Source organism: Pan troglodytes, chromosome 19 (assembly GCF_028858775.2).
Source record: "Pan troglodytes isolate AG18354 chromosome 19, NHGRI_mPanTro3-v2.0_pri, whole genome shotgun sequence".
NCBI lineage: Eukaryota > Metazoa > Chordata > Mammalia > Primates > Hominidae > Pan > Pan troglodytes.
In genome coordinates, this window is record NC_072417.2 from 76,602,072 (window position 1) to 76,629,965 (window position 27,894).

Here is a 27,894-nt window from a genome sequence, read left to right on the forward strand (position 1 = left end):
CTTAGGCTTGGAGAACTAATTTCCTCTTCAGCTCAATTTTTACATTAAAGGCAGTTAATACCCTTCTCTCTTAACTGAGCGCCTTGCATATAAGGAATGGTAACTGATGATTCTAACAGTATTAATAGCACTTTTTTTTCTGTGGTGCTTTACAGCTCAAAAAGGATCTGTCATCTCCCCACAACCTTAAGAGGGAGGACAGGTAGAGATTTTCATAGCCATTGTACACATGAGGAAACTGAGGCTCTTTGAGGTTATTTTGCACAGATCATAAGGCTTGTTAATGTGGCCCCCATTTTTCCACTGTAGGCCAGTGCTGTTTCCCCTCCATGTGCTTTTGGTGCCCACGTGAAAATGCAGACAGTTAAAACTGAATATAGAGCCGGGCGCGGTGGCTCACGCCTGTAATCCCAGCACTTTGGGAGGCCGAGGCGGGCGGATCACGAGGTCAGGAGATCAAGACCATCTCGGCTAACACGATGAAACCCCATCTCTACTAAAAATACAAAAAATTAGCCGGGCGTAGTGGCGGGCGCCTGTAGTCCCAGCTACTCGGGAGGCTGAGGCAGGAGAATGGCGTGAACCCGGGAGGCGGAGCTTGCAGTGAGCCGAGATCACACCACTGCACTCCAGCCTGGGCGACAGAGCCAGACTCTGTCTCAAAAAAAAAAAAAAAAAAAAAAAACTGAATATAGAAAGAAAAGACTAGCATGGTTGGGGAAACTAGGGCTGCTTCGTGTTAGAGGCAAGACTTGAACTGAACTTTGAGGAATGGGCAAGCTTTGGCCAAACAAAGAGGAGTATGCGGACTTTTGGGGACAGAACCACAGCTTCTGTGAAAACCAATCCATAATCAGAATTCTTGATTAACAAAGAATGATGGAATTAAACATTTGGACTTTTTTTTTAAAACAACAGTTTTATCAAGATATAGTTCATATACCATAAAATCCCCCCTTTTAAAGTATACAACTGAGTGGCTTTTAGAATATTCAGAGTTGTACAACCATCACTACTAATGTCAGAACATTTCACTACCCCTAAAAGAAACCCCATACCACAGATTCCGATGCCGCCGGGAGCCCTGTCATGCCATGTCACATATATTATAGTATATATATGCCCAGCCATGGTCAACCCACCGTGTTCTTTGACATCACCATCAACAGTGAGCCCTTGGGCCACGTCTCCTTCAAGCTGTTTGCAGACAAGTTTCCAAAGACAGCAGAAAACTTTCCTGCTCTGCGCACTGGAGAGAAAGGGTTTGGTTATAAGAGTTCCTGCTTTCACAGAATTATTCCAGGGTTTATGTGTCAGGGTGGTGACTTCACACACCATAATGGCACTGGTGGCAAGTCCATCTATGGGGAGAAATTTGATGATGAGAACTTCATTCTGAAGCATACAGGTCCTGGCATCTTTTCCATGGCAAATGCTGGACCCAACACAAATGGTTCCCAGTTTTGCAACTGCACTGCCAAGACTGCGTGGTTGGATGGCATGCATGTGGTCCTTGGCAAAGTGAAAGAAGGCATGAATATTGCGGAGGCCATGGAGCGCTTTGGGTCCAGGAATGGCAAGACCAGCAAGAAGATCACCATTGCCGACTGTGGACAACTCTACTAAGTTTGACTTGTGTTTTATCTTAACCACCAGATCATTCCTTTTGTAGCTCAGGAGAGCACCCTCCACCTCATTTGCTCACAGTAGCCTCTAATCTTTGTGCTCTCAGTTCCCTTTGGGTTCCATGTTTGCCTTATTCTCCTCCATGCCTAGCTGGATTTCAGAGTTAAGTTTATGATTATGAGATAAAAACTAAATAACAATTGCAAAAAAATAAAATAAAAAGAAAGAAGAGGCTGGGAGCGGTGGCTCACTCCTCTAATCCCAGCACTTTGGGAGGCCGCGGTGGGCCTACCAAAGGTCAGGAGATCGAGACCACCCTGGCTAACACGGTGAAATCCCATCTCTACTGAAAATACAAAAAAAATTAGCCAGGCGTCGTGGCGTGCACCTGCGGGCCCAGCTACTTGGAAGGCTGAGGCAGGGGAATGGCGTGAACCCAGGAGGTGGAGCTTGCAGTGAGCCGAGATCGCACCACTGCACTCCAGCCTGGGCAACAGAGCGAGACTCTATCTCAAAAAAAAAAGACGGAAAAGGCATTATATATTTGTGAAGACATGGACAGAAATGTGTCCTGATTGTGGTGCCACAAAGCACTGAGCCTACTAGAAGACGTCAGCAAAAGATCCCCTGAAAAGTGACTCCAAGCCATTCACTGCAAGGGATGGTTACACAGATGCAGAATACAGAAGGTCAATAGTAGCTTAATGCTACATCACAGCTTAACACTACATCATCCACCTCACTTCATCTCACCCCATCGTATTGTGTCACTGTGCTCACCATCACAAGAACAGGGAGGATAGCACAGGAAGATATTCTGACAGAGAAAGAGAGAGACATTTACGTAACTTTTATTACAGTATATTGTTATAATTGTTCTATTTTATTATGTTATTGCTAATCTCTTACTGCACCTAATTTATAAATTAAACCTTGTTATTGGTATGTATGTATGTATAGGAAAAAATATAGTGTATATAGGGCTTGGTACTTTCTTCAATTTCAGGCATCCATTGAGAGTCTTGGAATGTACCCACTGAGGATAAGGGGGGGGGCTGCTGTACATACTTTGCAAATATCTTCTCTCATCCCATGGGTTGTCTTTTCATTTTCTTTCTTTTTTTTTTTTGAGACGGAGTTTTGCTCTTGTTGCCCAGGCTGGAGTGCAGTGGCACAATCTCGGCTCACCACAATCTCTGCCTCCCAGGTTCAAGCGATTCTCCTGCCTCAGCCTCCCGAGTAGCTGGGATTACAGGCATGAACCACCACGCCTGGCTAATTTTTGTATTTTTAGTAGAGATGGGGTTTCTCCATATTGGCCAGCCTGGTCTCGAACTCCCGACCTCAGGCGATCTACCCACCTCGGCCTCCCAAAGTGCTGGGATTACAGGTGTGAGCCACTGTGCCTGGCCGTCTTTTCATTTTCTTGATGGTGTCATTGAAACAAAAGTTTTAAATTTTGATGAAGACCAATTTATCTGTTTTTTCTTTCATCACTTATGCTTTTGGTGTCATATCTAAGAAACCATTGACTAATCCAAGGTCACAAAGATTTATTGCCTATGTTTTCTTCTAAAAGTTTTATGATTTTAGTTCTTACATCAAGGTCTATTTTAAGTCTTTTGTTTTGTTTTTTGTTTTTTGTTTTGAGACAGGGTCTTACTCTGTCACCCAGGCTGGAGTGCAGAGGCACAATCATGGCTCACTGCAGCCTCAACCTCTTGGCCTCAAGCAATCCTCCCACTTCAGCCTCCCAAGTAGCTGGTACTATAGACATGCGCAACCATGCCCAGCTAATTTTTTTGTAGAGATAGGGTTTCACCGTATTGCCCAGACTGGTCTCATACTCCTAAGCTCCAGTGATCCGCCCACCTCAGCTTCCCAAAGTTCTGGGATTATAGGCATGAGCCACTGCACCCAGCCCCAAATTTTGTATATGGTATTAGAAAGGGGCCCAACTTCATTCTTTTACATGTGGAAATCCAATTGCCCCAGCACCATTTGTTAAAAATATTTTCTTTCCCATTTAATTGTCCTAGTGTTCTTGTCAAAAACAATTGAACATAATTGTACGGGTTCATTTCTGGACTCTCAATTCTATTCCATTGTTGAGCATATTTTTAAGGGCTGTTTTTCTCTCCTGTGGTAACTGGTGACCTGTACTTCCTGGAAGAGAGATGAAAAGATTCCCAAGCCAACTGAGTTACCTCACGTGGGTCAGGTCTCTGTGGCTCTCTGCACTGGCCTATTCATAATGACATCCTCCTGCAGGATTTGAGCCTTCTCCTTTGTTGTGACGGCAGCCGAGGAGGTGGCTGACTGCCCAGACAGCCTTATCTCTTTCCTACCTCTCAAGGTTATTGTAAATACCAAATTAGATTGTTTATACACAAGAATTTAGCACTAAAGCACTATACAAATGTAAGCTATTTATTTCTATTTATCCTTCTCCTTCATGAATAAGACCCTAAAAATAGAAGATATTTTAAATTTTTACTCACTGGGCTCAAGGTTGCAGTGTCTGTATTATTGCAAATTCCAAATTAATGAAGTCTGGCTCTTCTTATATTATTCCTGCAAAAGGCTGTGTGCTCACCCCCCGGAGTGTGAATACGAGTGTGGGTCATTTCCTCTTTCCTCTGCACCCTTCCTTCGATGAGGTTTTGCCCTGTGCTAGGCACCATGCTAAACTCTGAGAAAACCACAGAGAACAAGGCAGACGCCATCCCTGCCCTCCAGTAACATACGATTTAGTGATGAAGCTGGGGGATTTAACAAGCCATTCTAATAAAGCGTTACAGTGAGGGAGGTGCAGGGTGATGCCTCCAGCAGCCCTGGTGTCAGCTGTTCCAGGTCCAGGAGAAGACTTCCATTATCTTCCAACCCTGTTGGAAGTGGAGGCGGAGGCTGTTTATTGCTGACACAGTCCCTAACCCAGGGTCTATAGACATTGTGGAAATGCCTTGGAGTCAGACGGGAGAATGAACCAGCAGAAGCAATGCCCGCCCTCCACCCTCCTGAAGAGGGTTCTCAGGAACTCTTTGGAGGCGAGGCCAGCCTCTGGCTGAGGGCCTCTGGATACAGGTTAGGCCTCAGGCTCTTCTCCTCTCTACTCATCTCTCCTCCCTTGGACCCCTCCTTCAGAGGCTGACAGAGCCCCACTCTCATCTCTTCCCCACCCAAGCCTCTTTCCACAGAAAGACTGCTTCCTCCCAGAAGATAGCAGCTCATTTGCACACAGACACCCACAGCCCTCAAAGCCTGGAAGGCCAAGCTGTTAGGACCCCTGAGAGCAGGGTGGCTCCTGGGAGGAGAGCCCAGGCCACCACCTTGCCCTCCCTGGCCCCTGGCCTTCGATGGGGCTGCTCTGATCACAAAAGTCCACCAACGTAGCCGGCCCAGAAGTGCACCCATGTCCTCTGGTATCCACTGGCTCTCCAAGCCAAACTGGGCAGGGAGGAGTTGTGAGGGAAAACTGCAGGTCAGGAGGGAGGCTGGCAAAGCGGGCCAGGGCCAGGCCTGACCCCAGCTCTCCTCTCCCGGCCCCACTGCCGGCCAGTGTTTAACAAGGCCCTGCCTTCTCCCTCTAGTGCTAGGGACAGCCACCTTCTTCCTCTCCCCACCGCCCCCTCTCCCCTGCAACACGTCATCTGACAAGTCAGTGCGATCTCACTGGAGGTGCATCTCACAGGAACGCGGGGTCACAGCCTCCTGCACACACTCCATGCTGCACAGCAAGGTGCACGTGTCCCTCAGAGCCCCAGACACCATCCCCCACTCACCCAGAAGCCCAAGTGATTCCCAACAGCCCCCAGCAGCCTAATGGGTTGGGGTCTTGGGAGCAGCTGTCCCTGGCTCCTTCCCTGATCCCACCGCCCAGCCTCACCCCACGGTTCCTCCATTGCCCCACCTCCCACTGCGCCGCCGGGCCTCTGCCAGGGTCAAGGGGCTTCCCGCCTCTGGCAGCAGACGCCATGGTGCCGAGGTGGCCTCCACAACCGCCCTGTGCGCCAATAGGACAAGACTGTCCTCCCTCCCCCACACTTGTCACTTTGAGGGACACGTGGATGAGACAGGAAAACACAGGGGAGTGTGGAGACCTGAGGTGACTTGGAGCAAGCCTCTCAACCTGAGCGGCAATTTCTTCATCTGTAAAATGAGGGGGTTGTTCTCATCTCTGAGGCTTTGTGTCGCTCTCAAAGCCTGCTAGCCTCGGGTTCTAGGACTCTGTTGGGATCGTGTGTGATGTTTTCTGCTGAGCGACTGGCAGCCTGTGTCCTCGGGGGGAAAGAGGGCAGGCGCTCCAAAGCTCCTGCGCTCTGTGGCTCCCCCTCCCTCGCAGCCCCCCGCCCCAAGCCCCAGGTGTGCCGGCCGCCCTGAGCCTCTCCAGCACCTCCCGGAGGCGCCTGCAAGACACCTAAGGTCCCCGCCTCCCTCCTCTCCCCCCCGCCACACCCCTACCCCCAACAGGCGACGTCCCCGCCCCTCGACCATGGCCTGGTGAAGAAGCCGGCCAGGCCCGATCAGCCCCATCCCCGCCGCACGAGCGGCGCCTGCGGACAGCTCCTGGGGCCCCGGCCTTGTCACTCCGGAGGCGGGAGGCTCCGGGGGGTCGGGCTGGGAAGATCGAGCCGGAGGCCGCTAGGCTCCCAGGCCCCGGCCGAGGCTGCGCGGCCGCACGGTGGGCAGGCTCGGGTGTTCCGGCAAACTGCCGGGTCCCCATCTTCAAAAGAGAGGAGGCCCTTTCTCCAGCTTCCTCTGCGGGAGCCGGACCCAGCCCCATCCCGCCACCCCCGGGCTGCACCTCGGCCCCTCCCCGGCCCGCGCCCCTGCCCGGGGCGGGCCAGGAACCTCGGCCCGCGCCGCGGGGGACTTTGGAGCGGAGGAGGAAGCGCGGCGGGGCGGGGGCGGGGGTGTGTCGGGTTTTATAACCCGCAGGGCGGCCGCGGCGCAGGAGAGGGGGCAGCGCCGAGCACCGCGCACCGCGTCATGGGGGCCGCCTCGGGCCGCCGGGGGCCGGGGCTGCTGCTGCCGCTGCCGCTGCTGTTGCTGCTGCCGCCGCAGCCCGCCCTGGCGCTGGACCCCGGGCTGCAGCCCGGCAACTTTTCTGCTGACGAGGCCGGGGCGCAGCTCTTCGCGCAGAGCTACAACTCCAGCGCCGAACAGGTGCTGTTCCAGAGCGTGGCCGCCAGCTGGGCGCACGACACCAACATCACCGCGGAGAATGCAAGGCGCCAGGTGGGCGCCCGGGCCCGGGCGGGGGCGGGGCGGGGCCGCGGCGGCCAATCACAGCACGCGGCCGGCTTGTGGGGCGGGCAGGCTGGCGCCCCCGACCCGAACCCCACCCCGACCCCCGACCCTCGCCCCGACAGTCAGCCGCGGGGCCCGAGCGCCGGGCTGCGCGCACGGCCTGCGCTCCCAGCATGCACGAGTTGGATGGATGAGGCTGGCTGCTCCCAGGCCGCGCCCGCCTTCGCCGAAGGTGCTGGGCTTGGCTCTGGGGCCCCCGCGCTCTCGGGCAGCTGCCTTCTCACCTCCGGACGCTGTCGCTGTCACCGTCACCGCACTGCACTGTCCATCCACCCTCCACTCGCCCGGCCTCTTTTCTGGTCCCAATTTCTGCTCCACCATTCCCATGAGGCAGATTCCCTCCAGAAGGAGGAAGCGCGGCTTCTGCAAACTAAGGTCTCCCGTAGGGATCTCCCCAGGGCCCGGGCTCTGGAAGCCCTTGGCCTTCCTCCCCTCCCCCAGCACCGTGGCTTCTCCTCTATGGCGTGCATCTAAGCGGGGTCCTCCCTACACCCTCCCTGCCCTCCTGGTGCCCAATAGGAGGAAGCAGCCCTGCTCAGCCAGGAGTTTGCGGAGGCCTGGGGCCAGAAGGCCAAGGAGCTGTATGAACCGGTCTGGCAGAACTTCACGGACCCGCAGCTGCGCAGGATCATCGGAGCTGTGCGCACCCTGGGCTCTGCCAATCTGCCCCTGGCTAAGCGGCAGCAGGTGGGCTGAGGGCTGAGGCAGAGCTCGGGGGCGGCCTCCTAGTGCCCCATCGTGGGGGTCGGGGGAGAGCAGCCCGTCAGGGAGGGAGGGACCCTGGGATCCACATGGGCCCTGGCAGAAGGGAAAGCCCAGGTAAGCACAGAATGGCTTTCTGAGCATTGATTTTTCTTGGAGATGGGGTGGGGAGTTATTTTCTGTTAAAGGAAGCATTCTGGAGTAGGAAGCCAAATTCAAATACACTTCTCCCTAGGCTGGTTTATGAGCTTCTTTGGAAGAGTTGAGAAGGGCTGGGCGTGGTGGCTCAAGCCTGTAATCCCAGCACTTTGGGAGGCTGAGGTGGGCGCATCGCTTGAGCCCAGGAGTTCAAGACCAGCCTGGCCAACATGGCAAAACCTCGTCTCTACAAAAAAAAAATAGCTGGGCTTGGTGGTGCGTGCACCTACAGTCCCAGCTACTCTTGAAACTGAGGGGGAAGGATCACCTGAGCCCAGGAGGTCAAGGCTACAGTGAGCTGTGATTGCACTACTGCACCCCAGCCTGCGTGACAGAGTGAGACCTCCCCCCAAAAAAAAGAGAGAGAGAAAAGGTTGAGAAAGACTGGGAAGTCACCAAAGCCAGAGAATGGGAGGGATCTGCCCTCACTGCAGGGTGGTGCCAAGCTGGGACTTGACCCTGACCCTGACTTTCAGGACTCCTGTCCCCCACTCCACAGGCTGCCTCCACTGGCAGGGGACTCGTGTGTTAGTGATCAGAAGTGCCCCGGTGCCACTGAGTGGCCTTGTCCAAGCTACATCCACTCTGTGGGCTCCTTCTAGCAGCGAGGGGAGGGCAGATGTCCCAGGGGCTGGTCACTGGAGCATTCCTCCCCTCTGACTCCCCAGTACAACGCCCTGCTAAGCAACATGAGCAGGATCTACTCCACCGCCAAGGTCTGCCTCCCCAACAAGACTGCCACCTGCTGGTCCCTGGACCCAGGTACGGCCCTTGCAGCTCCCCTCTCGGCGGTGCCCTAGTGTTCCCACATTGCCCTGCTGCACTCCGGACCATGCAGTTGTGTAGGGTCTGTGGAGACAGCAGGTAAACCCAAAGGTGTTGCCCTCCAACTGGGGCTGGACGGTGCAGATACCCCCACGCCCTGCTTCTCTTGGCAAGTGGACTTCTGGAATCTCCAGCTGCAGCCCCCACTTCTGTGTGTACCTCGGCCTCTCCCATCACCCCTAGGCCTTCCTCCTGGCTGCCTGGTTTCCCCTTTCGTGGGTCCTCTCATGTTCCCCAGGAGCCCTCAGGCCAGGGACCCCTCGTGGCTTCCCCTTAAACCCCGCTCCAGCCCCCTTTACGAGCAGCTTCGAGGAAGGCACTCCATCCAATAGGCCGCTAAGTGTCTGTCTGGGTTTTGGCCTTTGGGTGTCCCCTTGGTGTCAACCACCTTAGGTGGTCATGTCTCTGGGGCAGGGGCCCTGCCTGGGTGTTTCTGTAGCTCCCAGCCCCCTCCCACCAGGCCTGTAGGTGGCCCCTGGCTCTGGGGGCACCGTGATGTTCAGGAAGCTGGTGGGAGCAGTGAGGACTGGTGCAGGCTCTGGTGGAGGCCTCCTCACCGACCCTGCCTGCCTGTGTCTCAGATCTCACGAACATCCTGGCTTCCTCGCGAAGCTACGCCATGCTCCTGTTTGCCTGGGAGGGCTGGCACAACGCTGCGGGCATCCCGCTGAAACCGCTGTACGAGGATTTCACTGCCCTCAGCAATGAAGCCTACAAGCAGGACGGTGAGCAGGCCTCTCCCTGTCCAGGAACCACGCCAGGTGTCCTCTCTCAGCTGTCTCCCCAGAGTCCCAGCCCAGAGTCAGGCAGAGCAGCTGGTATGACAATTCCAGCAGGCCCTGAGTTTCCCAGAAAGTGGAGGTGGGACTGGCCTGCACCCAGTGTGCCTGGACTTTGCTGCTGGGCTGCCCCACGTGGCCATCCTGCTGTCACTCCTGGCCCTGGTGCTCCTCTTTGCCTCTGGGAACCTCCAGGATCTGTTTAGCCGGCTGTAGCTAATTAGAAATTGTAGAGTGGCAACCCCCAAGCCAATTTTCCAGCTAGCTGCAGATCCACGGGCCTCGAGCCAGTGGAAGAGCCGACTTACAGCTGAGAGGCTGAGGTCCGAGCCTTTGGCCTGAGCTACATACCTCACCCCCACGCCCCCAGGCTTCACAGACACGGGGGCCTACTGGCGCTCCTGGTACAACTCCCCCACCTTCGAGGACGATCTGGAACACCTCTACCAACAGCTAGAGCCCCTCTACCTGAACCTCCATGCCTTCGTCCGCCGCGCGCTGCATCGCCGATACGGGGACAGATACATCAACCTCAGGGGACCCATCCCTGCTCATCTGCTGGGTAAGGACCTGGCCTCGCCTCCACAGGAGTCCCACGGAAGTGTGGGTCCCGAGGTAGGGGTGGGGGATGTCCAGGATAAGGGAAGGTGGGTTGTGACCCTCACATCTCACATGTGTGGGGCATCATACTGTTTGCTTCACATGCAGGAGACCATTCGTGTTCCCACTTTACAGGTGGGGACCCTGAGGCTTAGGGTCGTGAGGGACTTAGTGGTCAGAGAGCTAGGGGCCAAACCAAAGGCTCTGGCCCTGGGTCCAGTGGGGGAGCCATCAGCCTAGCTCATGCCCAAGGAAACAAGCACTGTGGCCCTGCCTCAGGATTGAGTGGCTGGGACCTGGCACAGCCAGAAATGACAGTGGCAGCATCTTGCAGCCCCAGGACATGTGGCCCTCGGAGGAGTGTGGGTGGGACTGATGTGTGAGATTTCTGGCCCTAAGCCAGGCCTGCAGCCCTTGAGGGCCCCAGGGTGCAGGTGCCGGCCCCAGGGTGCCACTCAGCGATGCATGGAGAAGCAGGCACAGCCAGGCAGGGAGCCAAGCTGTCCCCTTCCTTCCTTATCTAGGAGACATGTGGGCCCAGAGCTGGGAAAACATCTACGACATGGTGGTGCCTTTCCCAGACAAGCCCAACCTCGATGTCACCAGTACTATGCTGCAGCAGGTAAGCTCTGGGCTCAAGCCTGGGGTGGCGGGGGTGGGGGGTGGGGCGCAAAAAGAGGGAGTCAGAGATGGGCACAGGGGCGGGAAGGTGTCGGGTACTGAGCAGCAGCCTGGTGTGTCTGTAGGAGCAGTGAGCTGGGGTCGGCCCCCTCAGTGAGGTGCCAGCTCCTCCCTCCAGGCTCCACAGTGGCAGGATGAGAGCAGCAACGCACTTTCACTCATCTGCTGTGGGCAGTGAGGGCCCTGCCTCTGGGAATGGTGGCCACAGAGCAGAGAAGCTTTCATGCACAGGGAGTTGACCCGAGATGGGGACCCCAGCCCTGTCCCCAGGCCAGCCAGAGTGGGCTCCCCCTGACCTGGCTCCACACCCCGCCTCCAGGGCTGGAACGCCACGCACATGTTCCGGGTGGCAGAGGAGTTCTTCACCTCCCTGGAGCTCTCCCCGATGCCTCCCGAGTTCTGGGAAGGGTCGATGCTGGAGAAGCCGGCTGACGGGCGGGAAGTGGTGTGCCACGCCTCGGCTTGGGACTTCTACAACAGGAAAGACTTCAGGTCCAGACATGGGAAGAGCACGTTCTGGGGTTCCCCGGTTCTGGGGCCCGGGGAAAGGCAGGCATCCCAGGCGCGGGGAAGCTGGTTCCCAGGCCTGCCTCTACCCTACCCCAGCACTGGTTGGAGGCTGGGTCTGTTCCAGGGCTAGGAGGTATAGGAGGCCTATTAGTCCACCTTCCCTGGCAGCTTTGACAAATAGTCACCTCTGTACCTTGGAATGGAGGAAGAAGGCCCAAGTGGTGGTGAGCCAGGGCAGGGTAAAGAATTTGCTTGTTTCTGCCAGGCACGGTGGTCACACCTGTAATCCCAGCACTTTGGGAGGCCGAGGCGGGTGGATCACCTGAGGTCAGAAGTTTGAGACCAGCCTGGCCAATATGGCGAAACCCCGTCTCTACTAAAAATACAAAAATAAATTAGCCAGGGGTGATGGCGGGTGCCTGTAATCCCAGCTACTCAGGAGGCTGAGGCAGGAGAATCTCTTGAACCCGGGAGGCGGAGGTTGCAGTGAGCTGAGAATGTGTCACTGCACTCCAGCCTGTACAAAAGAGTGGGACGCTGTCTCAAAAAAAAAAAAGAAAAAAAGAAGTTGCTTGTTTCTACTGCGGCTTCATGCCCCAGGGCAGCTCCCTCCTCATTCCTGTCTTTCAGGTGCCAATCTGCCCTGTGCCCTGGCCCTGCCCTGTTCTGCCCATCCGTCACTCTCACCCTCGCCCTCTCTACGCCCCAGGATCAAGCAGTGCACACGGGTCACAATGGACCAGCTCTCCACAGTGCACCATGAGATGGGCCATATACAGTACTACCTGCAGTACAAGGATCTGCCCGTCTCCCTGCGTGGGGGGGCCAACCCCGGCTTCCATGAGGCCATTGGGGACGTGCTGGCGCTCTCGGTCTCCACTCCTGCACATCTGCACAAAATCGGCCTGCTGGACAATGTCACCAATGACACGGGTATGGGAGGGCTGAGAGGCCCCCACCCAGCCTCACCTGAACCCCGCTCCACCCCACAGCAGGACCTCACTTGCCCCACTCAGCTCTGCCCTTCTTTCTGCCTCCCGGCCCCAGGTCAGGCAGGGTTCGGGATCCTCCTAGAGCCTCACGGTGCACACTGCGCCCAGCTCAGCACACCTGGGGGTCCTCTTCCAAGCAGGGCCCAGGGTCTCGAGGGCCAGCCTTACCTTCTCTGCATCTCCCTGGCCTCACTTCCTGCTGCCCCCCCAGCCCCCACTCTTAGGGGACCCTCTTCTCCCTCTGACCTCTCCCCTCTCCTTTCATCTCATCTCCCAACAGAAAGTGACATCAATTACTTGCTAAAAATGGCACTGGAAAAAATTGCCTTCCTGCCCTTTGGCTACTTGGTGGACCAGTGGCGCTGGGGGGTCTTTAGTGGGCGTACCCCCAATTCCCGCTACAACTTCGACTGGTGGTATCTTCGGTGAGAGGAGGGATAGAAAAGCCTTCGCCCCAGCTAGCCCTCCCCAGCCTCCTGGACAGCCAGGCGCCTCCTGCCCCAGCCAGTTCTAGCCTCTCCTTTCTAATGATGTCCCCCGCTGTGACCCACCGCCTTCTCCTTTCCTGCCTGAAACTCCCTCTTCCAGGAAGTCTTCCTGGAAGACTTCCTCAGTTCCTCAGGATGGGGAAGGGTTGCCGGGTGGAAATGCCTTTTCTACAAAAGCTAACTCCATCTGTTTGCAACCTCTAGGCCCTAAGACAATTTAACCATCCTTTTCCAGAACCAAGTATCAGGGCATCTGTCCTCCTGTTACCCGAAACGAAACCCACTTTGATGCTGGAGCTAAGTTTCATGTTCCAAATGTGACACCATACATCAGGTATTAGCACCCCCACCCCACCCACCCCCAGTACTGTTACACCCTCAATCCACTTCTCCTCCTGTGATCCTAGCTGCCTTATCCCCAGGGCTTGTCCCCATGCTCCTCCAGACCTCAAAGGCCTGGAGTTAGAGTGGCCCACTCTCCTGAGCCTGTCTTGGGTCTCCCTTCTCCCCCAAGATAGCTTCTGGTCCAGCCTCTGCCCTGCAGGAAGCTGGATGGTGCCTGGGTAAGGAACCCCTGTTCCTGGCCCCCCATGATCTTCCCTGACTCCCACCCTGTGCCTGCAGGTACTTTGTGAGTTTTGTCCTGCAGTTCCAGTTCCATGAAGCCCTGTGCAAGGAGGCAGGCTATGAGGGCCCACTGCACCAGTGTGACATCTACCAGTCCACCAAGGCAGGGGCCAAGCTCCGGTGTGTGGTGGGAAGCCGGGGGAAGTGGGAGGCAGAGAGGAGCGGCTGGCAAAGGGTGTGGCAGGAGGTGTCTGGCTGCTCTGATGGGGTGTGGGGCACCAACCACAGAGCTGGACTGATGTGGATGCCTGTCTCCTCGCTATCTCGTCAAGTATTTATTGAGTGGGCCTTCTGGCTGGCATGGGGCGAGACAAATGCCCCCTGCCACTATCAGAGAGATCCCAGGCCCCAGGGTCTTATTGCCACAGTTTCTGCAGTCCATTGGGGGGCGGAAGTGGCCAGGGGCATGTGGGCCGGGGTCCAGGAGCAGACTCCAGCCTGAGTCCCCTGTGCCCATGGTACCCACTGCCCACCAGGAAGGTGCTGCAGGCTGGCTCCTCTAGGCCCTGGCAGGAGGTGCTGAAGGACATGGTCGGCTTAGATGCCCTGGATGCCCAGCCGCTGCTCAAGTACTTCCAGCCAGTCACCCAGTGGCTGCAGGAGCAGAACCAGCAGAACGGCGAGGTCCTGGGCTGGCCCGAGTACCAGTGGCACCCGCCGTTACCTGACAACTACCCGGAGGGCATAGGTAAAGCCCTGAGTGAGGGTGGTGTGGGGCTAAGGTGGGTCCTCAACTCTGGGCTTGGCCCAGGCCCCAGGTTCCTGGTCAGCTCCTACCAGCTGAGCCCTGGTACCCTGTCCTGGAGGGCCAGGCAGCCCCCCAAGCTCATCAGCAGGGCCTGCGAGTGGGGACAGGCATGTCTTTCCCCCAGCATCCTAGAGAGGGTGTGCTCAGACCTGAGGGCCCCTCCCCTTCCAGAGGAAGCCAGGCACAAGGCTCTGTGAGGTCACACTGCGGGCTCCACTCTTATTGGCCAGGGGACGGTAGCTGCAGGACTCTGCTCTCCTGCGGCCATGGGCCAGGGTTGGGCTACTGCAGGACTTCCCAGCCTCCTCTTCCTGCTGCTCTGCTACGGGCACCCTCTGCTGGTCCCTAGCCAGGAGGCACCCCGACAGGTGACAGTCACCCATGGGACAAGCAGCCAGGCAACAACCAGCGGCCAGACAACCACCCACCAGGCGACGGCCCACCAGACATCAGCCCAGAGCCCAAGTGGGACCATGCAGGGGAGGGGCAGGGTGCCAGGGGTGGGAGAGGCGGGGCCGGGTAGGGACAGGGGCAGGGTACAAGGGAGTGGGAGAGGGATAATGGCTTCTGGTGAGACCACAAACCTGGAGAGGGGAGGCAGAGGTTTGTCTGTTTCCCTGCACTCTGTCCCACAGACCTGGTGACTGATGAGGCTGAGGCCAGCAAGTTTGTGGAGGAATATGACCGGACATCCCAGGTGGTGTGGAACGAGTATGCCGAGGCCAACTGGAACTACAACACCAACATCACCACAGAGACCAGCAAGATTCTGGTGGGAGCCACCTCCCCACCCCCAAACCTGAGCATGTGCACACACACAGAGATGCTGTCCCGCTCACCACACAGTGGGGCTGCCACCACATTTTAAATTGAATATTTAAAACAATACTCAATTTCGGGCCGGGCGCGGTGGCTCACGCCTGTAATCCCAGCACTTTGGGAGGGGGAGGCAGGCGGATCACGAGGTCAGATCAAGACCATCCTGGCTAACACGGTGAAACCCCATCTCTAATAAAAATACAAAAATTAGCCGGGTGTGGTGGCGGCCACCTGTAGTCCCAGTACTCAGGAGGCTGAGGCAGGAGAATGGCGTGAACCCGGGAGGCAGAGCTTGCAGTGAGCCGAGATGGCACCACTGCACTCCAGCCTGGGCGACAGAGTGAGACTCCATCTAAAAAAAAAAAAAAAAAAAACTCAATTTCAGATTTTGATGAACATTTACTCAGTGCCTGAGCAATTCTTCTTTCCTTAAAAATCAGTCTCTGGGAGGCCTAGGTGGGAGGATCACTTGAAGCCAGGAGTTGGAGACTAGCCTGGGCAACATAGCAAGATCCCATCTCTATTCAAACAAACAAATAAACAAAAATCAATCTCTAGTAACAGAATAATTTGTACATAAATAAGTGGTGCTCAAGTCGTTTTTTAAAAGATTGAAAGCCTCTGTTTGTCTCCTCTACAAAAGGGGCTACACTTCCTCTTTACCCTCATTCCCTGCCTGTTTGGCTGAGCACAAATTATGCCACTGAGCCACACACTGTTACTGTTCCTTGGCACTTTGATCTGTTGCCTCATCTTTTTCTCAACAGCCTTGCAAAATTGGTGAGCTTATTCCCATTTTACAGATGGGATTTGATATTAACTCTGAGGTTCAGAAAGGCCACAGAGCTAATACCAAGCTGGCTCCTTCCTAAGGGCCTTTAAGACACTCGGGGGTCTTCTCTTCTCTGCCCCTGCCTGGATATGTGTTGCTTGACCGCAGGCATCCAGGGAGGGTGAGTACTGCATCCAGGACGTTATCAGCGTCCAGCTTGCGGAGAGTCTTATAGGCAAAGGTTGCAACTTAATCCCACTGCCCCCTCACCACCACCTCCAGCCCTCAGCTCCCACTTGGGGCTTCCCACTCAGAGTCTGCTCTGCAGCTCCTGGGCCCTGTGACACCATCCCCCTGTGCCCTCAGCTGCAGAAGAACATGCAGATAGCCAACCACACCCTGAAATACGGCACCCAGGCCAGGAGGTTTGATGTGAACCAGTTGCAGAACACCACTATCAAGCGGATCATAAAGAAGGTTCAGGACCTAGAACGGGCAGCGCTGCCTGCCCAGGAGCTGGAGGAGGTGTGTGGCTCGCAAGGTACAGGGAGAAGGGAATCCTGGGGCAGTGAGCCCAACACAGGGTCTGGCCTGGCCTTCGCACTGCTTCCTCGTTGTATCAAGTCATGGCATCTGCCATGCGATGTGCACCTCAGAACTGCTGAGAGGGCAGTGCTCCCCAGCTCCCTGGCTCCCCACCCGCCAGCCCATGGGGCCTGGGGGCAGTGCAGGCCCCAGAGAGACCAAGTGCAAAGGAGTACAGCTCATTGCCTCTCCTTCCTCCTGCAGTACAACAAGATCCTGTTGGATATGGAAACCACCTACAGCGTGGCCACTGTGTGCCACACAAATGGCAGCTGCCTGCAGCTCGAGCCAGGTGAGAGCTCATGTGCAGGCTGAGTGAGAGGCAAGGGCTGGGACTGGCATGGGGCCCGGGGGTGCTGGGTGAGAGCACAGAGTTGGGCTCCCCTCGCTCTTGGGGTCAGCGTGCCCAGGAAATGCCCTTTCTTGTTTTCCACGAGGGGGGCTTCTCTGCCCCACTGAGAGCCGGTACCTACTTCATACCACGCCCCGATCAGCTGCCCCTCCCTCAGAACCGCCCTCTGCTTAAGGGTGTCCACTCTCTCCTGTCCTCTCTGCACGCCGCCCCTCAGAGCAGCGGGATCTCAAAGTTGTATTTCATGGGCTTGGACTCCAAATGGGGGGAACTCGGGGACACTAGCTCCCCCCGGCCTCCTTTTGTGATCCTGCCCTTGACTTCCTCACCTTCTCTGTCTTTCCTGAGCCCCTCTCCCAGCATGTGACTGATAAGGAAATTGAGTCACACAGCCCCTGAAAGCGCCAGACTAGAACCTGAGCCTCTGATTCCTTTCACTTCCCTCCCCCACCCTGCCACTTCCTGCTGGATAGAAGTAGACAGCTCTTGACCATCCTCTTTTCTCCCCACTGGCTGGTCCTTCTTACCCCAGCCCGTTTGAAAGAGCTCACCCCCGACACAAGGACCCACACACAGATACCTCCCAGCTCCCTCTCAACCCACCCTTTCCAGGGTTGGAGAACTTGAGGCATAAACATTCTTCCATGAGGAATCTCCACCCAGAAATGGGTCTTTCTGGCCCCCAGCCCAGCTCCCACATTAGAACGATGACAAATAGAAGGGGAAATGGAAAATAAACAGGAGAAACGGTTTTCCCAGGACAGGGTTTGGCCTACAAGTTGTGGATGTGGGTACGCATGCCAAGTGTGAGGGGAGGCTGGCCGGGTGTGGTGGCTCATGCCTCTAATCCCAGCACTTTGGGAGGCCAAGGTGAGTAGATCACTTGAGGCCGGGAGTTTGAGACCAGCCTGGCCAACATGGTGAAACCCCATCTGTACTAAAAATACAAAAGTTAGCTGGGCGTGGTGGTAGATGCCTGTAGTCCCAGCTACTTGGGAGGCTGAGGCATGAGAATCGCTTGAGCCCAGCCTGGGCAATACAGCAAGACCCCATCTCTACAAATAAAATACAAAAAATTAGTTGGATGTGGTGGTGCATGCCTGTAGTCCTAGCTGCTAGGGAGGCTGAGATGGAAGGATTGCTTGAGCCTGGGAGGTCAAGGCTGCAGTGAGCCATGATGGCGCCACTGCACTACAGCCTGGGCGACAGAGTGAGACCCTGTCTCAAAAAAAAAAAAAAAAAAAAAAGAAGGAAAGGAGAGAGACTCAAGCACGCCCCTCACAGGACTGCTGAGGCCCTGCAGGTGTCTGCAGCATGTGGCCCCAGGCCGGGGACTCTGTAAGCCACTGCTGGAGAGCCACTCCCATCCTTTCTCCCATTTCTCTAGACCTGCTGCCTATACAGTCACTTTTATGTGGTTTCGCCAATTTTATTCCAGCTCTGAAATTCTCTGAGCTCCCCTTACAAGCAGAGGTGAGCTAAGGGCTGGAGCTCAAGCCATTCAACCCCCTACCAGATCTGACGAATGTGATGGCCACATCCCGGAAATATGAAGACTTGTTATGGGCATGGGAGGGCTGGCGAGACAAGGCGGGGAGAGCCATCCTCCAGTTTTACCCGAAATACGTGGAACTCATCAACCAGGCTGCCCGGCTCAATGGTGAGTCCCTGCTGCCAACATCACTGGCACTTGGGTCCCTTCATTTTCCTCAAAGAGGTGCTGTGAAACCCCAAGCCTAGGAAAAGGTAGATCCCTGGAGGAGGCAGGTAATGAGGTGTTGGGAGAGCCTGGCTGTGTCCCCTCTGTAGGCTATGTAGACGCAGGGGACTCGTGGAGGTCTATGTACGAGACACCATCCCTGGAGCAAGACCTGGAGCGGCTCTTCCAGGAGCTGCAGCCGCTCTACCTGAACCTGCATGCCTACGTGCGCCGGGCCCTGCACCGTCACTATGGGGCCCAGCACATCAACCTGGAGGGGCCCATTCCTGCTCACCTGCTGGGTAAGGGCACATGTCGGGCCTTGAGGAGGGTAAAGACGGACCACAGTGTGAGTGAGGGTTGGGACAGGTCTGACTAGAGGGTAGGGAGCAGGCTGGGGACTGAGAGACTCCAGCCCTGGTGGGGGAAGGTTGCCCAGGCTGGAGGGGGGTGGGCGCTGGGAGTGGGGAGCCCCCCACTTGCATCTGGTGCCACATTCACTGCAGATCTATGTCGGGCAAGTCACCATGGATAGGGGGAAGAAGTTAATAATCTTGTCCAGGAGACCACGGCACCCATCACGACACTGTGTGATCTTAGAGGGCGAGGAAGAGGCTGTGAGTGGGAGCTGGGGAGGCTTTGCCAAGAGGTGGCCTGTGAGCAGGGCCTCGGAAGATGACAGGGTTTGACAGATGGGAAGTGGGGGATGAGAGGACAGACGCAGTGTTCAGGCCAAGGGAACTGGAACAAAGAAGAACCTGAGAATGTAAATCTACTTCAACCCTGGACCCTCCTTTGCCAAGGGCTGCAATCTCAGATGCCCTGAATGTGTGAAGTAGGCGGTGAGGACAGTAAGGGATGGTAGGGAGTAAGGCAAAGCAGAGGCTACTGGTTCTCTGTCCCTGATGGGCTGTTAGGAACACTTTCCTGGAGCAGAGAGACCAGACAGGCCCTCAGACCATTTAGAAACTATAAGGGAGGCCCCAGAGGACGGCCTGGCTGTGGGTCTAGCTCCCACACAGGCTGGGAGTCCAGCCCTCTTCAGCCCCTCTCTGGTGAGACCAAAGAACATCTGGTGATGTCACAGTGGACGTCAGTTCACCAACTGGGAAACACAGGCCCCGGGAAGAAAAGCAACATGCCCAGCGTGGCCTGGGAGCTGGGGCAGAGCTGGCCTTAGAACTCAGCCCCTGACAATTGGTAAAAGGGGAAAGGGGAGCAACCTAACACTGATGCGCTCTCTCTCTCTCTCTCTCTGGCTCTCTCCCTGGCTCTCTCCCTCTTCTCTCTCATGTTCTCTCCATCACTCATCGCTCTAACCCTCTCTCACTGGTTTGCACTTTAGACTTCATCTGATGTCAGCCGAAGCTTCCCCTCACTTGGCTAGGAAAGAGCCTTGAGTCCAAATCTGTTTCTGAGCCTTCCATTCATCCTGAGTTTCTTCCTTTTCCTCTGTCGTGGAGAACTAGGCTCTTTTCTTACACTAAACTCAGAGGCATCAGCCTCTCCTGAAGGAGACGGCTGGTTCCTGTCAGAGTTGCTGAGCTGCAGACACCGACCTCAGGTGGTGTGGAGGGGACATGGCAGAGTGGCTGGTGAAGAGAGCAGCCTGCCAGCCTTTCAATCCCAGCCCTGCCACTTAGGAGCCGTGGGCCCCCGGCGGAGGGGGGGGGTCACTTAACTCTCCAGCCTGTTTCCTTTACTAGCCAATGGGAATCGTGACAGTACCTGGGTGCAGACAGTATTAAAAGTGAATTCATACAATGTTCTTGGTGCAGAGCCAATAAGAGGTGGCCACCGGGGTGTAGGTGTTCTGGGGACCTGTAATGTCCTCACATGTCAGCAGTTGCTAGTCACATTGGTCTCCACTGCTCACGGACAGTGAAGACCACCTGGATTCCCTGATAACCAGCAAGGCCCCCACCTAGAGCCAGGCAGTAACGACCTACTGGGCTGGGCTGGATATGCACACCAAAGATGATGTGTGCCTCAAAGCTTGCAAACAGTAGGTGCTCAAGAAATGCCACTATGATTAGCAGGACTGGGATCTGGAGCGCTCTTCCTGCAGGATGGCATTGAGCCTAAGTAACATTTGTCTTTCCTCTCTCTGCCATCCCCCACACTCGCCTCCAGGGAACATGTGGGCGCAGACCTGGTCCAACATCTATGACTTGGTGGTGCCCTTCCCTTCAGCCCCCTCGATGGACACCACAGAGGCTATGCTAAAGCAGGTCCGCACCAGCCCAGGGGCAGGGAGGCCCCGCTGGGATGGGAGGGGCCCTCTGATTCAGGAGTTCCCTCCAGTTTAGCCCTCCCCCGGGATCCCCACGGCAGCACGCAGTCTGTCCCCGGAACCCCCAGTTTGGGCAGAACTCCCTCTGCTTGCAGGGCTGGACACCCAGGAGGATGTTTAAGGAGGCTGATGATTTCTTCACCTCCCTGGGGCTGCTGCCCGTGCCTCCTGAGTTCTGGAACAAGTCGATGCTGGAGAAGCCAACCGACGGGCGGGAGGTGGTCTGCCACGCCTCGGCCTGGGACTTCTACAACGGCAAGGACTTCCGGTACATCCAGCTAGGGCTCAGGCCTCGTTCCTGAGCCCCACGGGCAAGGGAAATGAGCCAAGCAAAGGGTCCACTACTGTCCCCCAGCTGGAGCCAGCAGGGCAGGATGGGGACAGGGCCAGAGTTTGGGACTGAGTGTCTAGAGAGGCGTTGGCTTCTGGCAGGAAAACCCCATCCGCCTGATGGGGACTTCTGAAGCACGCAACAGCTCTGTCAGCCTGGCCGCTGGGAAGTGCTCAAGGTCCCAGTCCTGGGTTTGAGCATGGTAGGCTGCCCCGCCTCCCTCCTTGGGAGCAGCCCCTGCATGGAGCTGGCCTCTCCCTGGGGGCACATGCTGTGACACAGGGAGGCACACGAGGATGTTGGGGGCTCTGTACAGATCCACTCTCACCCCTGACAGGCTCAGAAGCTGCCTTCCTTGGAGAATGGCGTTTTGGTTACCTATTGCTGTGCAACCAAGCACCCCAGAGCTTAGCCTTACGAAACAACCAGTTGATTTTGCTTATGATTTTATGTGCCAGGAATGCAGGCAGTACACAGTGGAAATGGCCTTTCTCTACAGGGCCCCCTCTGTTGGGGGCAGCTCTCACAGCCGGGATGGCTCAATGGGGGCCATATGTCCAGAGCCCCAGTTCTGGCTGTCGGTTGAGGTGCTCGGTTTTTCCCATGTGGCAGATGCTGGGGCACATGTTCCCACTGGCCTCTTGGCTCACATGTTGGGTGCTTGGGGTGAGATGGCTGGAATGGCTGGAGGTGGGTCAGGCATCTCTCCAGGCTAGCTCGGGCGCCCTCCCAGCGTGGAATCTGAGGTGGGCAGATTTACCTGGCAGCCAGCTTCCCCCACAGCAACTACTGACGCAGCCAGTTCTCAAGGCTAGGTCCAAAACTGGCCCAGAGTCACTTCTGCCATGTTTTATTGGCTAGAACAAGTCACAAGTTCACCCAGATTCAAGAGAAGAGAAAAAAGTCCCTCCCACTTGGGAGAAGTGGCAAAGACCGTCTGTCACAGCTGAAGAAGTGTCTCTTACAAGGAGAACAGACACGGGGAGCCTGAAACAAAACCCGATGGGATTCCCTGGGCTGTGCAGGCCCTTCCAGGCATGAGGACTCAGCCACAGGGCTGAGAGGAGACAGGATCTGGGGGATGAGAGCCCTTGTGGGGTCTTCCCTTTTATGGGGAGTCAGAGGAGAAGCTGGATAGACCCCAGCCTTGTTGTGGCCAGGATGCTGGGCAGCTCTTCCTTCCCTCTCCCCGATGAGAATGACAGAAAAACAGGATTCACCTGAGCCAAAAGGCTTCCAGTTAGATCCAAGAGAGAATTTCCCGCAGTTTGAATTGGTTTGCTAAACAACAAGGAAGGGCTGGGTGCGGTGGCTCACACCTGTAATCTCAGCACTTTGGGAAGCCGAGGCAGGAGGTCTGCTTGAGCTCAGGAGTTCGAGACCATCCTGGGCAACATAGCGAGACCCCATTTCATAAAAAATAAATAAGTAAATGAGAACAAGGAAGGACTGACGAGAGACGGTAGAACCTTCTGGTTTGGGCAGCTCTGCAGCTGCCATTCATCCTGGCCATAAGAATTCTTGGGGTGAATAAGTTTGTCGCTGTTGGGCCGCATGAGATGCAGAATCGCCCACTCTCACCCCTGACAGAAACAGTTGTTTCCTTCAAGGAGCCTCCGTCTTGGGAGATAAAGCATGTGTACATGGGAACCCACTGGCCACACATTCTCTAGAAAGTTCACAATGTCCCAGTGCCTCTAGAGCAAGCACTTTGTACAGTCAGAAAGCAACAGGTGGTGGGGGCTGGAGTCATTCAGGAAAATGGGAGGCAGAGGAATGGCCTGAATGGCCTGATGCTAGGGGCTTCTGCCCCCAGATTCCCTCTTAAGCACACTCAGTGGTTGCCCTTCCCCTCCCTCCCCACAGTGCTGTGTCCCCTGCATGCTGCAGTGCTGGGGTCTGCCCTGGGTGTAGCAAGGCCCACTGTTCCCTTATGCCCAGGGCTTCTCACTGTCCTCTCCCAACACCCTCTCCCCCACTCCACTATTCCTAGGATCAAGCAGTGCACCACCGTGAACTTGGAGGACCTGGTGGTGGCCCACCACGAAATGGGCCACATCCAGTATTTCATGCAGTACAAAGACTTACCTGTGGCCTTGAGGGAGGGTGCCAACCCCGGCTTCCATGAGGCCATTGGGGACGTGCTAGCCCTCTCAGTGTCTACGCCCAAGCACCTGCACAGTCTCAACCTGCTGAGCAGTGAGGGTGGCAGCGACGGTGAGAGAGAAGCGGGAGGCCCTGGTGGGCTGAGGACCAAGAAAGGGTGGTGAGCTTGGGAGGTGGGAAAGGGGCACTTAGTGGCCCATGGGCAGAGGTGTGGGGCAGAGCAATGGGAAGGAAGGGAGCCACCCAGACCATCCCAGGAGGCAGGTCACAGGGCCCAAAAGGTACAGCACCCCCACCCCTCCACCATCACAGGCACAGCAGGGCCAAGCCACTAGGACCCTGGGTCTGACAGCTGGGCTCCCTTCCCTTGCAGAGCATGACATCAACTTTCTGATGAAGATGGCCCTTGACAAGATCGCCTTTATCCCCTTCAGCTACCTCGTCGATCAGTGGCGCTGGAGGGTATTTGATGGAAGCATCACCAAGGAGAACTATAACCAGGAGTGGTGGAGCCTCAGGTTCTGGAACACTCCCACGGGATGCGGGCTGGGGGATCTCTGCGAGTGTCTGCATGTGCCTGGGTGTCTGGATGGGCCAGGGTAGGGGAGTGTGTGTGTGTGTGTGTGTACACTATTGTGTCTGTGCATATGATGTGTGTGGTGTAAGTGATGGGGAAAACGGGGTGATTGTGCACAGAGGCCCAGCATGCAGGAGAATGGGGTGCCCAGTATAGCCCCAAGTTCAGGGACCCTCCTTCAAGTCAAAAATGCCACCTCCAGCCTGGTTCTCCCCAAACTCATCTTCCAACATATATTCCCACTTGACAGGCTGAAGTACCAGGGCCTCTGCCCCCCAGTGCCCAGGACTCAAGGTGACTTTGACCCAGGGGCCAAGTTCCACATTCCTTCTAGCGTGCCTTACATCAGGTAACGGGAAAGGCAGGAGGGCGCATTGTGAGGGGCAGTACCCACAGCTTTGTGTTTCAACTGCGGCCACTGCCCGGTCCACAAGCTCTGCCAGTCAGGGCAGACCCGGGGGAGCCGGCCGCACGGTGCAGGTGCCTGGGCCCACTCACCCACTGCCAAGGCTGATGGGTTTTTTCTTGAACATTCTTTTGATGAGAGTCTGTACCATCCAAACAGTTGAACACAGAAACTCAACCTAATAATTGGCTAATGGTTACCAGACCTTGGTTAAGTAGTTAACATTATAACCACAACTCATGGCTGGATCATGAGCTCTGCACTGTTTTGTTTTGCTTTTAAAACAAGACTGTGATTCTTTTACTATTATTGAACATTGTCTGCGATACAATTTGAATTGTACCTGGAAGCCCTTCTGGACACTAAAATGTAGGATTGGAGACCGGTTAAGGTGGGAGGCAGGGTTGCTGGGGCAAGTTACAGTCACAGGCTGGGGTCAGACAGAACTGGGTTCAAACCCCATCTCCATTACTTTGCTTCCTTGAGAAAATTCCTCAATTTCTGTGAGCTTCCATTTCCTGACCTGTGAACCCCATTTCACAGGATGCACGATGGCTAACTTCTTAGCATTCTGTCTCATACACAGCCTCCTCAGGGAGGGGTGGCCAGGACCCCACTATTCGTCACTCTCTAGTGGAATGTAGCTGCACACTAGGTCTGCAGGTCACATGGCCACAGATGAGTGTGCCCAATGCAGCCCCTCTCCTTCTGTGTGCCCCGGGAGAGCACTTGCTGAGGGCTAGCAAGGCTGTTTGTGATCCGGGAGGCTCCCTGGGAGGCTGGGGGCTAGAGAGACCTCAGGCTGGAGTTCCAGGTGCCCCCGGGCTACAGGTAGCCCAGGCCACCCCCAGAGGGCTGGCCCTGGCCTCCCGTGGTCCCTGGAAGCCCAGCAAGGGCAGGGCCCATGCCCACCTTGCCTCCTGGCACCTGGGATGATGCCAGCACATCATCAAGTGCTAATAACTGATTGTGGGATGGATGAAGTCTGTCCCCAGAGTCCAGGAAGAGGGCATCCCTGGAGCACCTCAGACAGGCCTGACCTAGACGGTGCTCCAGAGATGACACTTATGACAGGGCTCCCGCCTGCCTGCTGGAGTGGTCCCTGGGGTTCCCAGCTGGCGCTGGCTCTCACCCGGGAGCCAGCTGGTGTGATGGCTAGCTTCCCAGCTTAATGCAGACAATTCTCCAAACAGGGGTGGGCAAAGGAGACTTGGCTGCTCTAGAAAAACATTCCGGATTCTGGCCAGCAGCCTTCGCAAAGCACTTTTAGGAAAGACCAGGGAACTAGGTGGTACATGCTTGCACCCAGCATTCAAAGTGAGAGGCCTGTGCCACTGGCTCAGGACATTTAAAACCTCTTCAGACTTTAAGCTGGGGAGAATCCTCCAGCCTTGACTGGCAGATTTCTACCAGGGAATTCGTGATGCTTTGGATAAGATCATGTAGGACTGGCTTCCCTGCCCAGACCACCCTACCAGATCCACACGGCCCATTTGGCCACACCTTGCCACACACATATACCCCAGGGATGGAGACCTCACTGCCTCCAAAGCCACCTGCCAGATCTCTGAAGGGCTCTGCCCTGACCCCATGGAGCAGGCCCTCCTGAGTTGTGGAGGCAGCTCTGTGGGTGGGAGGCATCTACACAGGCACGGCTAGGAAGAGGCTCAGACAATGCTAAGAGCTGGGGTGGGGGAGCTCACCCTGATAGCTGTGGGCAGAGTTGGGGGGCCTTGGCTCTGCTGTGCGCATGTGACTTAGCACACATCACATGTGATGTGCAGAAGGGCCTGGGGCCCAGTGGCACAAGGCCCTCAACCAACTCCGCCCCGGGCCACGGCCTCGCTCTGCTCCAGGTACTTCGTCAGCTTCATCATCCAGTTCCAGTTCCATGAGGCACTGTGCCAGGCAGCTGGCCACACGGGCCCCCTGCACAAGTGTGACATCTACCAGTCCAAGGAGGCCGGGCAGCGCCTGGCGTGAGTGTCCTCCAGCCCTCCTTTGTTTCCATGCCCTGGGCCTTGAGGGGTCCGTCCACTAGAGCTTTTGTGGGAACACTTGCCATTTTGAGCCGGGAACCCCCACCTGCAGCGTGGGCCAGGCCTGATGTGCCATCTCCTTAGGCACCTGGAGCCCTGGGGCCCTGGGACAAGTTTCAGCTGGGAGTGGGTATGGAGAGTGGATGTCAGGTGGGGGCAAGAGGGGCCATGTCCTTCTAACTCTGCCTCCCTGTCTCATGCCTCCCCAGGACCGCCATGAAGCTGGGCTTCAGTAGGCCGTGGCCGGAAGCCATGCAGCTGATCACGGGCCAGCCCAACATGAGCGCCTCGGCCATGTTGAGCTACTTCAAGCCGCTGCTGGACTGGCTCCGCACGGAGAACGAGCTGCATGGGGAGAAGCTGGGCTGGCCGCAGTACAACTGGACGCCGAACTCCGGTACCGCCACCCACCCCACCTCCAGCCTTGGGCCTTAACCCCCTCCCCAGGCTGGGCAGCCATGCGGCTGACCTCGGAGCCTGGCCCTGCCCCGCACCCTTGCCCTGCCCCGCACCCTTGCCCTGCCCTGCCCTGCCCTGCCCATGCTGTCTCCTTGCTTCCCACTCAGCTCGCTCAGAAGGGCCCCTTCCAGACAGCGGCCGCGTCAGCTTCCTGGGCCTGGACCTGGATGCGCAGCAGGCCCGCGTGGGCCAGTGGCTGCTGCTCTTCCTGGGCATCGCCCTGCTGGTAGCCACCCTGGGCCTCAGCCAGCGGCTCTTCAGCATCCGCCACCGCAGCCTCCACCGGCACTCCCACGGGCCCCAGTTTGACTCCGAGGTGGAGCTGAGACACTCCTGAGGTGACCCGGCTGGGTCGGCCCTGCCCAAGGGCCTCCCACCAGAGACTGGGATGGGAACACTGGTGGGCAACTGAGGACACACCCCACACCCCAGCCCACCCTGCTCCTCCTGCCCTGTCCCTGTCCCCCTCCCCTCCCAGTCCTCCAGACCACCAGCCGCCCCAGCCCCTTCTCCCAGCACACGGCTGCCTGACACTGAGCCCCACCTCTCCAAGTCTCTCTGTGAATACAATTAAAGGTCCTGCCCTCCCCATCTGAGTCTGTGTCCCTCACAGGGAAGCCAGGGACAGGGACAGGCTGCTTTCCTGCCTCCTGGCAGTCAAGTGGGTCCCGTTACTAGGTTTGTTCCTCCATCCTCCTTCAGGAGCCGGGGAGGATCCCCAGAGCTCTGCCCCAGCACCTCCTGGCGCTGGCGCCTGTCTTCCCTCCAGCCCAGGCAGCCGGCCACTGTCCTGCCACCGCAGGCAGCCCCTGTCTGGCCCAAGCACTGACCCACGCGGACTCTGGGAAGCAGACATCCTGGGCTGCTGGCCTCACATTTCCACTGGCAGTGGAGCCTTTCCCTGCTCCACAAATGGCCAGGTCCCCCCAGGGGAAGGCTTCCGGCTGTTATTGGCTGCCTCAGGGGGCGAGTACCTTGGAGGGCCTGCTTCAAGGAGGGTGCCCCCTGGAGGGCACACACCAGCCTAGTGCTTACCTTGGCTCCTGCCTGTACCAGCTCCATGACTCTCTGCTCGGGTGAACAGCCTTGGCTCTCAGACAGCCATTCTAACACTGCCAGTGCAGAGGGGCCTCAGACGCTGGAGTGTAGCAGTGGCTGCACCTGCACAGGGATTAGCTGCCAGCAGCCACCCTGCTGGCGTCCCAGCACACACCTCCTCACTCCCTGCATTGGAGGGAGTGTCATTTTGAGGGACATTTTTATGACTTTTATGTGTATGTTTATGTAGAAATTTGGAAAATACAGAAAACTGTAAAGAAAATAAAAGCCCTTTATATCAACGTCAAGAGATAAGCCCTGTTGACGTTTTG

General features: G+C 56.6%; 2 protein-coding genes across 8 annotated transcripts; both read left to right on the top strand.

Moving 5' to 3' along the window:
* The first annotated feature begins 944 nt into the window (after positions 1-944).
* LOC107969085 (peptidyl-prolyl cis-trans isomerase A-like) lies at positions 945-1,684 on the top strand. The gene has a single exon (XM_054670583.2). The coding sequence runs from the start codon at positions 1,090-1,092 to the stop codon at positions 1,624-1,626; it is 537 nt and encodes a 178-aa protein (XP_054526558.1). The 5' UTR covers positions 945-1,089; the 3' UTR covers positions 1,627-1,684.
* Positions 1,685-6,584: 4,900 nt separating this feature from the next.
* Positions 6,585-27,858, top strand: ACE (angiotensin I converting enzyme). Of its 7 annotated transcripts, NM_001008995.3 has the most exons (25): positions 6,590-6,864; positions 7,456-7,623; positions 8,505-8,598; positions 9,243-9,386; positions 9,811-10,002; positions 10,565-10,662; positions 11,041-11,213; positions 11,941-12,164; positions 12,504-12,648; positions 12,947-13,045; positions 13,336-13,458; positions 13,815-14,026; positions 14,722-14,858; positions 16,044-16,202; positions 16,467-16,554; positions 18,131-18,274; positions 18,424-18,615; positions 20,447-20,544; positions 20,702-20,874; positions 22,931-23,154; positions 23,417-23,561; positions 23,871-23,969; positions 25,883-26,005; positions 26,275-26,462; positions 26,632-27,858. In NM_001008995.3, exons 1-25 carry the CDS (start codon positions 6,616-6,618, stop codon positions 26,859-26,861), a joined length of 3,921 nt encoding a protein of 1,306 aa, NP_001008995.2. In that variant the 5' UTR covers positions 6,590-6,615; the 3' UTR covers positions 26,862-27,858. The 7 variants fall into 7 exon arrangements, with proteins under 7 accessions (XP_016785979.1, XP_016785978.1, XP_054525730.1 ...); XM_016930490.3 differs by lacking the exon at positions 18,424-18,615 and having other exon boundaries at positions 6,585-6,864; positions 26,632-27,113; XM_016930489.3 differs by lacking the exon at positions 13,336-13,458 and having other exon boundaries at positions 6,588-6,864; positions 26,632-27,113.
* Positions 27,859-27,894: the final 36 nt, after the last annotated feature.